The sequence below is a fragment of the Leucopleurus acutus genome, assembly GCF_964270905.1.
Source record: "Leucopleurus acutus genome assembly, chromosome: 9".
Classification (NCBI taxonomy): Eukaryota; Metazoa; Chordata; class Mammalia; order Artiodactyla; family Delphinidae; genus Leucopleurus; species Leucopleurus acutus.
Genome location: NC_139144.1, coordinates 13,527,223 through 13,542,734, shown reverse-complemented (window position 1 = coordinate 13,542,734; position 15,512 = coordinate 13,527,223). Strand labels below are relative to the sequence as shown.

Genomic DNA, 15,512 nt, shown 5'->3' with positions numbered 1-15,512 from the left:
GTTACTTTGCCATTCTCTTTGGATTTTTTCTGATTCCTCCCACTTCCTCACGCCCATCCTTTTTTCATTTGTGCCCTTGTGGTTCCTTGATATTTAACCCATTCTTATACCCACTATCTTCTAATGAAATTGCCTGTTTTCTTGAATAAATCCTCAAATCTATTCAGAGCTTCCTGAGAACATAGGCCCTGTCTTGTTCAGCAGTATATCCCCAGGGTTTAGCATACTAGCTAGAGTGGAGTATAAATACTCAATACACATTTACCTAGTGCATGAATGAACACCGCCTTTCTAGGTGTTACTCTATATGGATACCTGATCATGACTATTAAAGTGAATATTCTGGTGATCAGAGTGGATAAATTCAGGAAAATACCTCTCCTTGGAGAATTGCCATAATGAGGCAAATTTCTATCTGGGTACTGAAGACCTAGGGAGCTAGGAAAACATTATGGCTTTTTTTGCAGAAATAAGGCAATTACTGTAAAAGACGTATTATGCAATCATCTTAGCAGCCCAAACACGGCTGTGAGCACACACTGTGATTATAAAGACAGACGCATTTTGCAAACAAGTGATTTTCCAAGGGATACAAACAGTTCCTGCTGTTAATGAGGCAGAGACGGTGTTACTCTGCCTGATCATCTCGGCCAAAGAAGAGGCAGCCAAAAATGTGCAATCGACTTAGCAGGTCACAAGCACGCTTACCAGTCATCTCACGTAATCCATGCCCCCCACCCCCACGAGGTCCCAGTTATTACCACCCCCCATCTCGCAGATGAGGGCCTGCAGCTGTAGAAATGACGGTATTGGTAAATGGCGCAAAGGTCCTTGGAGCTGGGTCCTTTCGCTATAAGCTCTGCCCTCTTTCACCTCCTCCTCTGTTTTCCAAATCCATCCAGCTGCAGGAAGTGAACCTCAGAATATCTCAGCTGCAAAGAGGGCAACCATGACCTAGCCCCTCTCTGCAGAGCTGGGGCTCTGGGCCTCCCCTCGGGAGCTCCTGAGTTCTGGCTGTCCCCCCAACCAGCGCAGTGGATTTGGACTCTCAAAACATGCTTGTCTCACAGCTTCAGATCCATTTAGCTCAGATGGTTCCTTTCTGGGTGAAGTGGGAACTGCAAGGGCCCCATCGAAGATTAAGGTAAAATTCATATCCCTGTCTTCGCCTGCACTGAGAACATGAGGTCTGGAACCAATGGGGAGGCAGTCGGCTCGGTCTTCACAGATCTGTCCTCTCTAAGGATGCTGCCTTGTTCTCTGGGCACCAGCTTGAAGAAGGATGTTGATGGGTTGCAATGTAACAAGCAGAGGAAGGGCAGGAGATGGGAGGAGCACAGTCCCCATCCCCCGCAGCTCCTCTCAGTGCTCGCACAGGGTAGGCTCTGCCCCTCTCAGGCCTTGGACACCCCATGGGGGCCTTGCTCCACCCTTCACACACCCACCCACCCTCCATCCCCACCCTGGCAGCGCCTTCTCATCCCTCAGCTCTCCCCTGACCCCCTGTTGGCCTTCCTACTTGTAGCTTCTTGTCAGAGCAGTCCATTCTTTTCCTTCCTCTCCCCTCTTACAAGTTGTAATAATGCACTTATTTCTTTACTTAGTGTTTAAAGTCTGTGTCCTCAGTTGTTTGTGGTTTTAGTTCAGAAAGGTTTTGCCCAGCACTGTGGCCCCTGCACCTTCCCAGCCTGGCAGATGGTTGGATCTCGATAAGTGTCTGTTGAATGAACAGACATGGCTGCATGAAGGATGGATGGATAAATTCATGGATGGTCCCCAAGTGTTGGATGTTGATGGGTGTCCACACTGGAGAAGAGATCATATAGGATGGAGCCCATGCGAACAGGGCCCCAGATAGAAAGTACAATTGGATGTTTTCTTTATGCCTCATTCTCACACCCAAATAGGGACCAGTTAATGAAAGCTTTAGGAGGGAGATTTTCACACTGAGATTCCCCACGTGTAAGAGTTATTCAAAAGTGAAATGAGGGAACTGCCTGGCGGTCCAGCAGTTAAGACTCTTGAGCTTCCACTGCAGGGGGCTTGGGTTCGATCCCTGGTTGGGGAACTAAGATCCCGCATGCTGCACGGCACAGGCAAATAAAGAAGAAAAAGTGAAATGAACTGCTGTAGCAGCAATTTTTTCTGTCTCCGGAGGTGTTCAAGAACCAGCTAGATGATCACTTGCCAGGAGTGTTGAGGAGAGGGGAAGAGATTCCTGCATTAAAATTCTAAAATTAGAACTCCCTGATTCTATGATTCCAGGTGCTTTTTCTTCTGTTGAGCTGGAGGTGGCATTAATATCCTTTGCTCTTTTATTATTTTTTTCTAAATCTGCTGTTAGCTGATGTGTTTCTCTACTCTGCTTTCTTTCTTTCCTGGGAATATAGATGAGGTCTTGTCGGAAAACTTTCTGGACTATAAGAACCGTGGAGTCACTGGTTCTCATCGGGGCCAGATCATCTGGAAGATTGACGCCAGCTCTTACTTTGTGGAGCGTGAGTACCTTTCCCATTCCTGTTGCTCGGGATGAAGCGGAATTCAACTGCTTTGCTCTTGTGCTGCATTGCCTCACTTAGAAATGTGCCATATGTGAAAGATGTGGATTGAATGAGGTGCTTAAAAGACAGTGAGTAGTGAGCTGTAGAGCAGTTGGGTAGCAGCCATCCACACCAGCCCGTGGCCCTTAACTTTCTCTCCCTGGCTCCTCCAGGCACTTTCCAACTTTGTGAAGGTTGCCCCTTCTGTATCCTGCTGTTCAGTTTGGGCTTTGCTTAACCCAGTTCTTCAAGGCTTCTTGTTCCCCAGTGTGTTGGGGAATTCCTCAGGATGGGAACGATACATGACTACTACCAATCTGTTTCCTTCGTTCCTGATCTACTGACATTTCTGGATGTATAAACTCATCATCATGTATCTTATTTTATATTTTCTAAAATTTTCCGCTCTCTTTGAAAATAAGTCATTTTTGCAGTTATGGAAGGAATTTTTCGTAGGTCCCATACTGGTGTATGAGGAAATATCTACATGGGCCTCATATTTGCCACCCAAAGGAATGCACGGACTACCTATAATGTACCCTTTCCCCTCCCACATGGGTACTGGAGAGTGCTAAGTGCACAAATCCCTTCATGCACTTTCTGGTTCATAGCAGGTATTCATTCAGCATAACACTTCTGAAAGGAAATGGAATAGTCTATTGTTCCAGCTGCCTGGTGCTCAGAGGAGAAGACACATGGCCAGGAACCTAAAGTTGTCTATTTTTTAAAAAATATTTTATTTATTTGTTTATTTATTTGGCTGCATTGGGTCTTTAGTTGTGGATCACGGGATCTTTTGTGGCGGCACGCAGGCTTCTCTCTAGTTGTGGTGCGCGGGTTCCAGAGCACGCAGGCTTAGTAGTAGTTGCGGCACGCGGGCTCCTTAGATGTGACTCACAGGCTGTAGAGCGCGCGGGCTTAGTTGCCCCGTGGCATGTGGGATCTGACCAGGACTTGAACCCGCGTCCCCTGCATTGGAAGGCGGATTCTTAACCACTGGACCACCAGGGAAGTCCCCCTAAAGTTGTCTATTATTATTTGACTTGTAGTTCACGAAAACTATCCTCTAGAATGTTTTGCTCCCATTTTTTTCCAGATGAAAACTCTCATTTTCATTCACTTAATAAACATTTTATAAGACCTCCTGTACTCCAAAGAATAGAGATTGGAGGTGAAAGCCTCAGTGTCTGTCCTCTACTTATGGTGTCTCTGCCCTGGGAAATGACACAAATGCCCCTCTTTTTGCATTGGCACATGCAGAATGAGTAGACAGTCAGGAGGTTTGATACTATCAGATGTAGAGGGGACAAGACTTTGTGTTACGTGGTTGCTGACCCTTGACTTTGCGTTAAGCATGATGAAACTCCCAGCAAGAGAGTTCCTTTTCCTTAATACTTACCTCCCCCGCTCTTCTGCACTCTAATCCATCCTGCATGCTGATCCCAGACAAAATGCCTTGAACGCAATCCTGCTACCATGTGCCCCCAAAGCCTCATGGCTGCGCTTTCATGCTACATCAGCTGAAAACCTCTCTGCCCAGCTGCTAAACCCCAACAAAACCCACCACACCCCTCAACCCTACTTCTCCATCCTCCCCAGCAGGCCCTCCTTTGCCCTAGTCATGCCAGCATCTTCCACTATCCCACAAATGGCATCATTTATCATAAAGAACGTGGCCAGGCTTGATGTGGGGATAAAGAGATGGGCTCCAGCTAGTGGTACCTAATATGACTTCCCAAATGCCAGTAAGAACAAAAGAGGTGAAAACTTGCAGCAGCAATGAATATTAGATATAATTGTTGACTGTATGCCCCAGTCTACACTGGAAGTTCAGTGGAAGAGTCCTTCCTTACTACATACCCATTTTGTTCTTTTGGGTTTTAAATAAATGAGAAATAGACATAATTCAGGGTCATAATACAGTATCAGCTCAAAATGGTGCAGGCATAAACACACCTTGAAGGTGTTTCTTTTATCTTTTTAGAGTCAAGGAAATAAATATTAAGGATAATATGAAACCTCATGACTCTGTCTTCATTCTGCATGAGCCAGTGTGAAAAAGTGGGATTTGTGTGTAAATTAATCTAGCACTAGTACCATTCCTTTCAAGGCAGTTCTCCAAGATTTCTGGGACATTTAGAGCATTTCCTGTACATTCAGCTCAAATAACAAACCATTTAAATAATTGTCTTCGTGAGCAGTATGAAGGCACACTTTAAATATCATTAGACAGGTATTATAATGTAAAATCAGCTCTGTAAAATACATAAAATGTTGTCATAATTGAGTGAAAGTGTATTCAAAGTTGGTGAAGTTCCAACGTCCTAGAATAAACAGATAGTCTGCCAAGTCATATTCAAAATAACTAAAAGGGGCTTCCCTGGCGGCGCGGTGGTTGAGAGTCCGCCTGCCGATGCAGGGGACGCGGGTTCGTGCCCCGGTCCGGGAAGATCCCACATGCCGCGGAGCGGCTGGGCCCGTGAGCCATGGCCGCTGAGCCTGCGCGTCCGGAGCCTGTGCTCCGCAACGGGAGAGGCCACAACAGAGAGAGGCCCACGTACCGCAAAAAAAAAAAAAAAAAAAAAAAAAAACTAAACTAAAAGTTCAGCACTTTAGAAAACTGACATGTTTTCAAGTGCAAACTGGAGACGATCCCACTCCACAATATACCTCTTAGACTAGCGATACCTCAGTGCTTTCAGAAAATGGATGAATTTCCATTTTGCAAATGTATCAACTGAATGAATAATATACTAAGAATGTATTTCTGTACAAATGTAACGATTTGTCAAAAAGTAAAAATTCATTGAGACAAAGCTTAATTGAGTTTGCAAATGATTGGACTGTGGACTCAGGGCACACAAAAAAAATCAGATAAATTAAAACAATAATGAATTATAGGAGTCTGAATGCATTAAAACTGTATATAATATGCTATAAAAATGTATATTTTTAATGTGAAATAATTTGCATTTTCAAACCTGTTTGATAGAACAAGTGCCAAATGAAGGAACAGGAAGAGACTGGATGTACAGAATGTTCTAATGTAACTATCAAAGTGTGTGCAAATCAAAGCATCAGAGATCCTCTTGCTATAGTATAAAAATGCAGAATTCAGGCCATTATCCAGAAAGGTTAGAGAAGTTTTGTTACGAATCACAAATAAGCTCTTCACGGTCTCTAGGTAGTAATAAACACATTAATCTAATTGGTAAATTAGACGTTCTTAAAATAAAAATAATAAAATAAAAATAACTTTATAAACTTTGAACATTAAATCTTGAAGTACAACAGAAGGTCATTCCAAGTGGGAGTTAAAATAATAAATGAGGTTTTGTTTTGGTTTTTCCATTTTTCTCTTTATGTTTACCTTTTATTACTTCCTTTTATGAAAGTAGAGGTATATCACTGATTGCCTGGGATCTGTTCTAATAGCATATTTCTTTCAGAGTTATGATTCAATTTAGAATTAGGTAATTGCTATTGATTTATATGATATTTTAAAGGTCTGATTAAATCAGATTTTGAAAGTACCCCCAAATTAGAAACATTCAAAACAAATACTTTCTGTATTCTCCAAGGAGTTACAAACATGATAAAATACAGAAGAAAATAACTCCTGACTCGTTTCCTATGGTCCCTGCATAATTTCGCCCTAGAGGGCACTTGGCTATTTGACTATAGTAATAATTGCTGTAATATGAGAGCTGTAAAGATGCAAATTTTAACACTGACAAAAGAAAGAACTCGTGAAATTTTAGCTTTACCTATCCTGACAAAATCTGACAATGTTTTATTGTTATAGTAACTCAAATGTTATACCCTAATGTGTGCAGTTGGGCTCAGCGGGCCAGTCTCAAGCCTTCAGGAGCTCCCACAGTCTTTGTTGACTATGTGCTACCCAAACAAACTCATGGTTACCAGGGGGTAAGTGGGTGGGGGGAGGGATAAATTGGGACATTGGGACTGACATCTACACACTACTACCTATGAAATAGATAACTAATAAGGACCTACTGTATAGCACAGGGAACTCTACTCAGTACTCTGTAATGGCCTATATGGGAAAAGAATCTAAAAAAGAGTGGATATATGTATATGCATAACTGATTCACTTTGCTGTACACCTGAAACTAACACAACATTGTAAATCAACTGTACTCCGATAAAGTTAAAGAAGAAAGAAGTCCTTCAGAATCAGGGCTTGCCTTGCAGAGCGGTATTGATTCTGCCTGGAAGGTATCTTTATTTTGATCCCTGGCCCAGACCTGTTACGTGTAGCTCCCTGTTCATTGTCACTCCCCATTGCTAGCAGGAACAATAGAGTAGTGGGTCTGGAAGGACAGCTGATTACGGCCGAGGGAGTTTCTCCCAAACGGACCTCCTTTCTCTACCCACCCTTGTGTCAAGTCATGTAATCACGGTCATGATCACAGCCTTCTACAGCTGTCCAGGCATAAACCAGAAATCTGCAGTCATTTCGACGGCTCTGTTTTGCCGTGGCTTCCTGCCCACTCCGAACCACTGGTCATGCATCGCCCGCAGCTCAGACCCTCACGTTCAGCCCCTTCCCCATCTCTGCCCTCGCTTCCAGATTCACACCCTGACTGCTACCTGCTCTGGTTTCATCACTCCCTGCATTTGTCAGAAGAGCGAACCTCAAACCCCTTCTCAGTACATCATTTCCCAATCCTTTTCCATCACATCCTCCCAAATTAAAAAAACACAGTGGCCCCTGATTACACATAACAGCAAATCTAAGGACCTAGTCGTGCTGTAAGGTTTTTTTTAAATTTTTATTTTATATTAGAGTATAGTTGATTAACAAAGTTTTTAACAGCACCCCTTGAGAGTGGCAAGGTGAAATGTACACAGGTCAGGGGGCAGAGTTTGCCTCCTTTCCCCACCCTTCAGCAGGTGGCTTCCCAGTGAGAGGCCTGTGGACTCAGTGTCTACCCGGTGTGGCCCTTGGACTCTAAGGCTCTGTTCCTTCATCTATAACAGGAAGTTAATGTACAATCCCCACCGGTGACCCCATGAAGACTGAGAAGGCACACGTGAAGGGCCAGGCACGTGTCTGGTGCAGCCAGGTGTGCGGTATAATGAGAAGGCTTTGAATTAGGGATTGCGGTGCATTTCTCCTCTGGGAATGGACATGGTGGCGTCTTGGTGACAGCTGTGAACTGAATGGCTTATTCTGGGAGTTTCCCGCGGGGAAAGCCTTTGCAGCCAAAGTTGGAGACCGATGGGCACTGAAGGAAAAGCAGGGCTCCAGGGGAACTAGCTGACTCCCCTGGTTAGCACTTCTGGCTGCTGCTTTCTCCTCTGCGGCAATGCGGCAGAGCCAGGACAAGCTGTGCTGGGGCCAGAAGGCCACCCAGATCTGCCCAGAGCAGCCGCAGGGATCCCGTCACGTCAGCAATCCAGATGGTTCAGGTGACACGTTGGTATAGCTTTTTATTTAAATCTAGACGTATTTCCACCAGGATTGCTCTGGTTTTAGAACTGGTATGGCTAAGAACTGCACTGTGGGCTGCCATTTTCAATCACTTTTGTTCTTTCCGAGAAGCTATGTCTCCTTTTGTACCGCAATAAACGTTTGAGTCATAGACTCTGTGAAAGTCTACTTTCTAAATTGTAAATGTGTATCATAATCTTATGACAATCATACCACTTCGCAAAGGCGTTCCTTTAGGAACAAGTGCGCCTCCGTAAATATTTGCATGATAATGGCTATTTTATTATCATGCCATCTTAATTTTACTATATAATTCCCTGGAAGCCATGACTACCCCCATCGCTTATCCAGGTTCACACTACCCTAAAGAGAAACCATGGTCAAAATTGCACTCTACACAATCATAAAGTAATTTCAGTATTGCTTCTGTTCTTACTTGCCTTTCTTAAATCTGGAGACAAGAGCCTGCAGTTCACGGCAGCACTCCTAAAATGCATTTCCTCTTTCACCTGTGTCCTTTTGCCACACGACTCCCCTGGTGTTCCTCCCGCTAAACTTCTCCATAAACCTGCCTTACCGCATGCTGGTTTTCTTCCTTCCTTATTTCCAGCACATTTTGCTTTAAAAGCCTAAATGAAGTAATCTTGCTAGAGAGAAGCCTCCTGGAATGGTAGAAGAAGGAACCCAAGCCACCGAATTCACAATCATTCACACTTGAGCAGACCAGAGTGAAATGGTTGGAAATATTCATACAGTAATAATGTCTGGGCTTCCAGAGGCCAACATAAAGGTGCAGTGGTTCTGACTGAAAGGGACCAATGAGACAATGGGAGTGTGGCAGTGGGAGGGCAGGGGTCCGGGTGGGAAGACAGGACACAGGAATGAGGGGACACACGTAGCAGGCTCATCCTCAGTTCACCCAAGGTGAAGAGCCCAAATGTTGTGTGCAACCATCTCTTACCAGGTCCAATAGTCCATTACATCTGGGGCATCAAAATGCATCTTTAGTCCATAGGTTAAATATCGGACCATTAAAGAGTGACTAAGCATTGTTACAGAAAACAGCTAGAAAGATACAACCAAATCATTCAGTTCAGATTTGCAGCAATATGGATAGAGCTACCTTCTAGTTTGATGTGTGTCAGATTCTTCCAATGAGATGAAACCTCTAAATCAACACAGATAAAGGGTCAAAGGCCTAATAACCCAAACTGAGACTCTTCTACATTTACCTTGAGTTTCCATTTCATTAAGAGAACATACAGCCTCACCTGCCTCTCTGAAGCCTACAGTGCTGGAGGCCTGCTGGGGACTGTGCTGGTCTCCAGGGACTCTGATCTAGAGGTGAAGGCTTGGTCCCTGCCCGCTGAGGCTCTCACATTGCAGGAGCGGGGACAAGCACCTCCTTCTTTTTGTCCTGTGTCAGTGAAGGGGACCACAAAACCTGGCTTTGGGGCCCAGAGTTGATCACCACCCACGGATAAGAGGAGCCAGTAGGTAGACTTGGCCAGTGGGAAGGAAGGACCGGCATTGGGGGCCAAGAGGTAGAGAGATCATTCTAGGCAAGGAACAGCACTTGCAAAGGCATGAAGGCATGCAGATGTGAGAGTTGAGGGTGGAGTGCTGAGAAAAAGGAAGAGAAGGAGAAGGAGGAGGAAGGGATAGAGGTTGAGGAAGAGAGATCATTGAGTGTGGAGGGTTAAGTATGGCCGCAAGTTCCTTGGCATTCCTCTCATCAAGAGGCCCAGTCCATGTCCCCCCCCCCCTTGGGCCTGGGAGGGCTCTGTGACCCTGCCCTGGTTTCCATGCTGAAGTGAGGCTGTGCAGCCTCCAGGCCAGGCTTTCAGAGACTGGTAACTCCCACTTCCTATCTCTTAGAACACTCGCTCTTGGAGCCCTGAGACAGCTGTGCTTTCACAGTGGCCATATGAAAGTTTGCATGGAGACAGCTGCTCCAGCCATCCCCACCCAGGGCACAGCAGAGGCCAGCCCAGCTGTTACCCATGGCAACAGCATGCAAGACAGCAAGGGAAAGCTGCCCAGCTGAGCCCAGTCACCCCACAGAACTTTGAGAGATGATAGTACAGAGAAGTTACGTTTTGGGTTTGATTGTTACGCAGCAGTAGTAACCGTAGCATCAGGGGATCCAGATGAACAGGGCCATGGAAGTCAAAGGCGGGGGAGCTATCAAAGGGAGCGTCATCAACAGGACGTGGTGAGTGCCATCAGAGGACTCAAGGGACATGTGGTCTAGAATGCATGGCGGAGGGTTGGAACATGGGGCTTGTGGTGATGTTTGCCAAAAAAAATAATTTAAGGAGCTGATGAGGAAGACTGCAGGCTGAAGAGTTAGAATGGCCAGTTCAGATTGATCCTGATCTGGGCCATGAAAGTCCCTGGTCCCAGGAAACCTCTCACACAGGAATGGTGAGGGCCCCCCAGTAAATCTGTGTCTATAGAGAAGAGGCAAAGTGTGTGAAGCATCCTCCAGGACGGGTGGCTGTGAGAGTGACTCTGAGGGGGCAGCATGAGAAACAGAATGGAGATGAGCTTGAACACGTGTAAGGACTGAATGAAATGAGCCTACAAGTAAGTGCTCTCCTTTATTTAGGATATCCTTGTGTCCACTTCTTGGCAAGGATCTTACGTCCTTTTAAAATTTTTTTTTAATTTTTATACAAGTTTTGAAGGTTACCTTCCATTTGCAGTTATTACAAAGCATTGGCTATATTCCCCCTGTTATACAATACATCCTTGAACCTATCTTACACCCTATAGTTTGTACTTCCCACACCCCACCCCTATATTGCCCCCACCACTGGTAACCACTAGTTTCTTCTCTATATCTGTGAGTCTGCTTTTTTTGTTATATTCACTAGTTTGTTGTATTTTTTAGATTCCACATATAAGTGATATAATACGGTATTTATCTTTCTCTGTCTGACTTATTTCACTTAGCATAATGCCCTCCAAGTCCATCCATGTTGCTGCAAATGGCAAAATTTTATCCTTTTATGGCTGAGTAATAGTCTATTGTGCATGTATATCTATGTATACCACAGCTTCTTTATCCATTCATCTGTTGATGGACACTTAGGTTGTTTCCATGTCTTGGCTATTGTAAGTAATGCTGCTAAGAACATTGGGGTGCATGTATCTTTTGAATTAGTATCTTTATCTTTTTCAGATATATACCTAGGAGTGGAATTTCTGGGTCTTATGGTAGTTCTATTTTTAGTTTATTGAGAAACCTCCATACTGCTTTCCACAGTGGCTGCACCATTTTACATTCCCACCAACAGTGTACAAGGGTTCCCTTTTCTCCACATCCTTGCCAACATTTGTTATTTGTAGACTTTTTGATGACAGCCATTCTGACAGGTGTGAAGTGATATCTCACTGTGGTTTTGATTTGTATTTCCCTGATGATTAGCAATGTTGAGCATATTTTCATGTGCCTGTTGGCCATCTGCATTTCTTCTTTGGAAAACTGTCTATTCCATTCTTCTGCCTGTTTTTTAATCAGATTGTTTGGGGTTTTTTGATGTTGAGTTGTATGAGCTGTTTCTATATGTTGTATATTAATCCCTTTTCAGTCATATCATTTGCAAATATTTTCCCCCATTCAGTTGGTTGTCTTTTTGTTTTATCAATGGTTTCCTTTGCTATGCAAACCTAATTAAGTTTAATTAGGTCCCATTTGTTTATTTTTGCTTTTGTTTCCACTACTTTAGGAGATGGATCCAAAAAATACTGCTGTGATTTATGTCAGAGTGTTCTGCCTATGTTTTCCTCTAGGTTTTACAGTATGCAGTCTTACATTTAGGTCTTTAATCCATTTTGAGTTTATTTTCATATATGGTGTTAGAGAATGTTCTAATTTTATTCTTTCACATGTAGCTGTCCAGTTTTCTCAGCACCACTTATTAGCTGCCTTTTCTCCATTGTATATTCTTGCCTCCTTTGTTGTCGATTAATTGATGTGGGTTTATTTCTGGGCTTTCTATCCTGTTCCATTGATCTATGTGTCTGTTTTTGTGCCAATACCATATGTTTTGACTACTGTAGCTTTGTAGTATAGTCTGAATACAGCCTTTTATTTTACGCTGATAAGAGCACCATGAGTTGGGTGCCATCACCGTTGCATTTGAGGAGAAAACAGTCTCAGAGACATGGTAGTCTTTGTGGCAGGTGGTGGAGCTGGAATTTAAACCAGGCTTATCTGCTTGTGCTCATCAGCCCAAGGGAAGGGTCTGTGGGCATGCTGGAGATGTGGGACACAGAAGGGACGTTTAATGAACTGAGGTCCATGAGGAGTTGGAAGGAACAGGATGCAGAGAACAGTTAAGGAGTCCAAACTTTCCTGGAAGCCCTTGACCCACTATGGACTTCCAGTCAGAAGTGTGGGTGGGGCAGGATGGGGACAGAAGAGAGGGAAGGAAAAAAATGTGTTATGCTGACCACTCTATGGTGCCCCTTTTCCTAATCGGAAGGGAAAGAAGACGACACAGGAAGAACTCAGGAGTGATTTTCACTTATACAGACGTGGTGGAGTCAAATTAGAACTCTACAGAACGGTTTCTCTCCATCCCCCTCAAAGCCACTCAATACACAGAATGAATCTCTTTTACTATAAATTGCAGACACATGGAGTTAGAAACAACCAGGGCTGCAGAGGCCCTCCATATCTCTGCCTCCAGAGAGGGCTTCAGCAAGATAAGGAGGGAGTATTGTGCCCATTTTAATCTCCATGAAACGGGGACAATAGCTCTCTCATAAAGGCCTGTGGCAGGCCAAGGCCGACAGAGGCCAAATTGGCAGGAGAGTATGTGGGGCAGACAAGAGAAACTGACCTAACTAAGATGCCGTGTCTGGACCTACAGCCAGGTATCTGAAGGGCATAGCAAGCTCATTGCCATATGTCCAATTAGACACAGCAGATGGGAATGAGGTGGCTGCAGCCATCCCAGGAGGGTGGCCTGTGCTTGTCCCTGGGGAATCTGTGCATGTCTCACAAGATCCCACCCCTGGGCTATCATTTGGGGTAAGGCTGCTGTCCTGAATAGAGGAATAATAATAGTAATAGCAGCAACTAACTGTCTCTGAGCTCTCCCAATGTGCCAGGTACCACGCTGAGTGCCTCATACATCTTGCCCCATTTAATCTTCATGAAAACCCTAGGTGGCAGGGTTTTTTTTTCCCCCCTTTTTTGATAAGGAATCTGAGGTCCAGGAAGATAAATGCAACTGGTCTAAGATTCACAAGTCACAAACAGATGGTGGGGTCAGGACTTGAACCCAGGCAGTCTGACCTCTGAGCCTGCTCTTTAGCCACCATGATGTCCTGATAAGACTAAAGTTGGCCAGAAGGGTCCCCACCACTAAGGTGGAGATTTGGTACAGAGTTCTGATCCCATGGAGGGCTGGATACCAGGTAATACATTAGATAGAATTCTGAAGTTGGAGTCCATGCTGGGGGCTTTCCTCCCGGAGTGATTGGCAAGGAAATTATCTGGGCATCAAAGTGGGAAGCCATTTGTCACTGGGCTAGCAAATCCTTAACTAGAGGAAGGAAAGTCAAGATGGTTAACATGGCCTTCCTCCCCTCCAGATGATTCTGAATGGGGAGCTCCCACCATAAAGAGCTGGGAGAAAGTCAGACTAGAAGACAGAGGCTATCCAAGGTTTCAGTCACTTCCTCCCACACAAATCCAGAGTGTCCTTCATTTCAATGTATTTGTTATATGTGTATAAATCCAATTTGTGTACACATTTTAAAAAGTATTACTTATTCCCTCTAGAAACTTTGAGGAAAATATCAAACAGCATCCATCATTTCAGCAAAAATAACACTTTTAAAGATTTTTGTTGTTGCTGGTAGCATCTCCCCTTAGAGGGGCTTAGTAAGTATTTATTCAGTTAATGAATGAATGAATGAAGCTAGTGCTCAAAACACCTGTGCAGGAAGCAGGAGACTTGTGCTCAAGGGCTACAGCCGTCATGTCTTATCTTTCCCACCGATGGCCCCTGAGCCATCAGGACAAAGAGACAGAGAAACACAGATGGAGGGCAGAAGCCACGATGTCTCTGGTCAGACCCACAGCAAGAGGGTACCACAAAGAGAACAGAGTCAACGAACCCACCCAGCTTCTTGGAGTATGGAGGTGGCAGAGAGGTACCACCTTTTAAAGCAGAGGACTCTGCTCTCTAGTGAACACAGCCCAGTCCACACTGGAAATCTCACCAAACACTGTAGCACCTCCTCCCTTGATTCGGGCCCAGGAAGTGGATGCCAGAAGAGCAGTGGGAAGGGAGAATTTTCCGTGTTTCCACTTCATTCTTCTCTTTTGACCCCCTGAGCCTTTCGGCCAAGTCTTTGGTCACGCACAGCTGCAGAGTTCTTGGTGAAGACAGAGAGCCACAGAGGTCAGGGTGGTCCTGCCTGCACACCGTGTGTACCTTCCCGGACACTACGTACCTGGAGCCAGTTCAGAGGTCACCCCCAGGAGTCTCTGACATTAGCCAAGATAGGTCTCTAGTCAACTCCAAGGCCATTTTCAAATGATGACAGCTATACTGTCCACACCAGCCTTGGACAGCCAGGAAAGAGTTCAGAATCCAAATAATATGGAAAAAGTAAAAACTCCTCACAAATTCTCATGTATCTCACTTGCCCCAAATTCCAGAGTTGATATGATGGTACCCAAGAATACTGCAAAACCCACCAACACCCGCAAAATCTAGAAGATGCAAGCAATGCCTCATCCATTGCAGCAGCTGCTAATCTAAGCCATGTTTCCCTCTTTCCAAGCAGAACCGGAGTCTGCAGCACCTGGTCCGTATTTATGCCCACATTGCTATTGCCAGCTGTTACTGGAGGGAAGAGGGCAGACAAAACGCAGAAAGGAAAAAGGAGCTGATTGTTTTTAACCTTCACCAGAATGAATGCCAGTTTCTCCCAGGTTGCTCAAGGCCAATGAGCTGAAAATCCAAACCAGAGAACTCGTCTAATAAGTGGGGAATTGCGTCTTATGCTTCCATCTCCTTGGGAAAAGATAGAGTTATAAACACTGCACCCTCTACCAGAGAATGACATATAGGAAACTCTCCTACTTTTATACAAAATCTATAAATTTGAGCCCATAGACTTAAAGCCTTTTCATGGGACTCCTATTCCTTATATTTAAAACCTGTTAGTCTCTTTCTCTCTCCATGAATAGTTACCCTTGAAAAAAAAGATTTATTTTACAGTGTGAGTTTTCTGTAACAGAGAACACAAATTTCTAGTGAAAACTAAACCTTTAAGGCCTGGCTGAGCCTTTAACAAAGGAAACGATAAGTAGTCAAAGAATAGAAGGAATATGAAATATTTTTCAGAGGGGGAAGAGTGGATTATGTCAAACTTAAACAAAAAACAATAATAGAAGGGAAACAGTAAAAAGGGTATGGGAACACGGAAAAGAAGTAATAGTTAAAATAACCTACGATTAGACTTCATCCTTTTCACTAGCCTAA

The 15,512-nt window shown here is 44.4% G+C and overlaps 1 protein-coding gene across 3 annotated transcripts in view; it reads left to right on the top strand.

Annotated features, from left to right (window-relative positions):
* HECW1 (HECT, C2 and WW domain containing E3 ubiquitin protein ligase 1) overlaps nt 1-15,512 on the top strand; it is a gene marked incomplete at both ends in the record, with an annotated part of 472,369 nt that overhangs the window by 228,556 nt on the left and 228,301 nt on the right. For all 3 annotated transcript variants that reach the window (XM_082846645.1, XM_082846644.1, XM_082846646.1), the window contains one exon: nt 2,391-2,498. In XM_082846645.1, the coding sequence (XP_082702771.1) occupies nt 2,391-2,498 (108 nt within the window). The remainder of the gene's footprint in view (nt 1-2,390; nt 2,499-15,512) is intronic.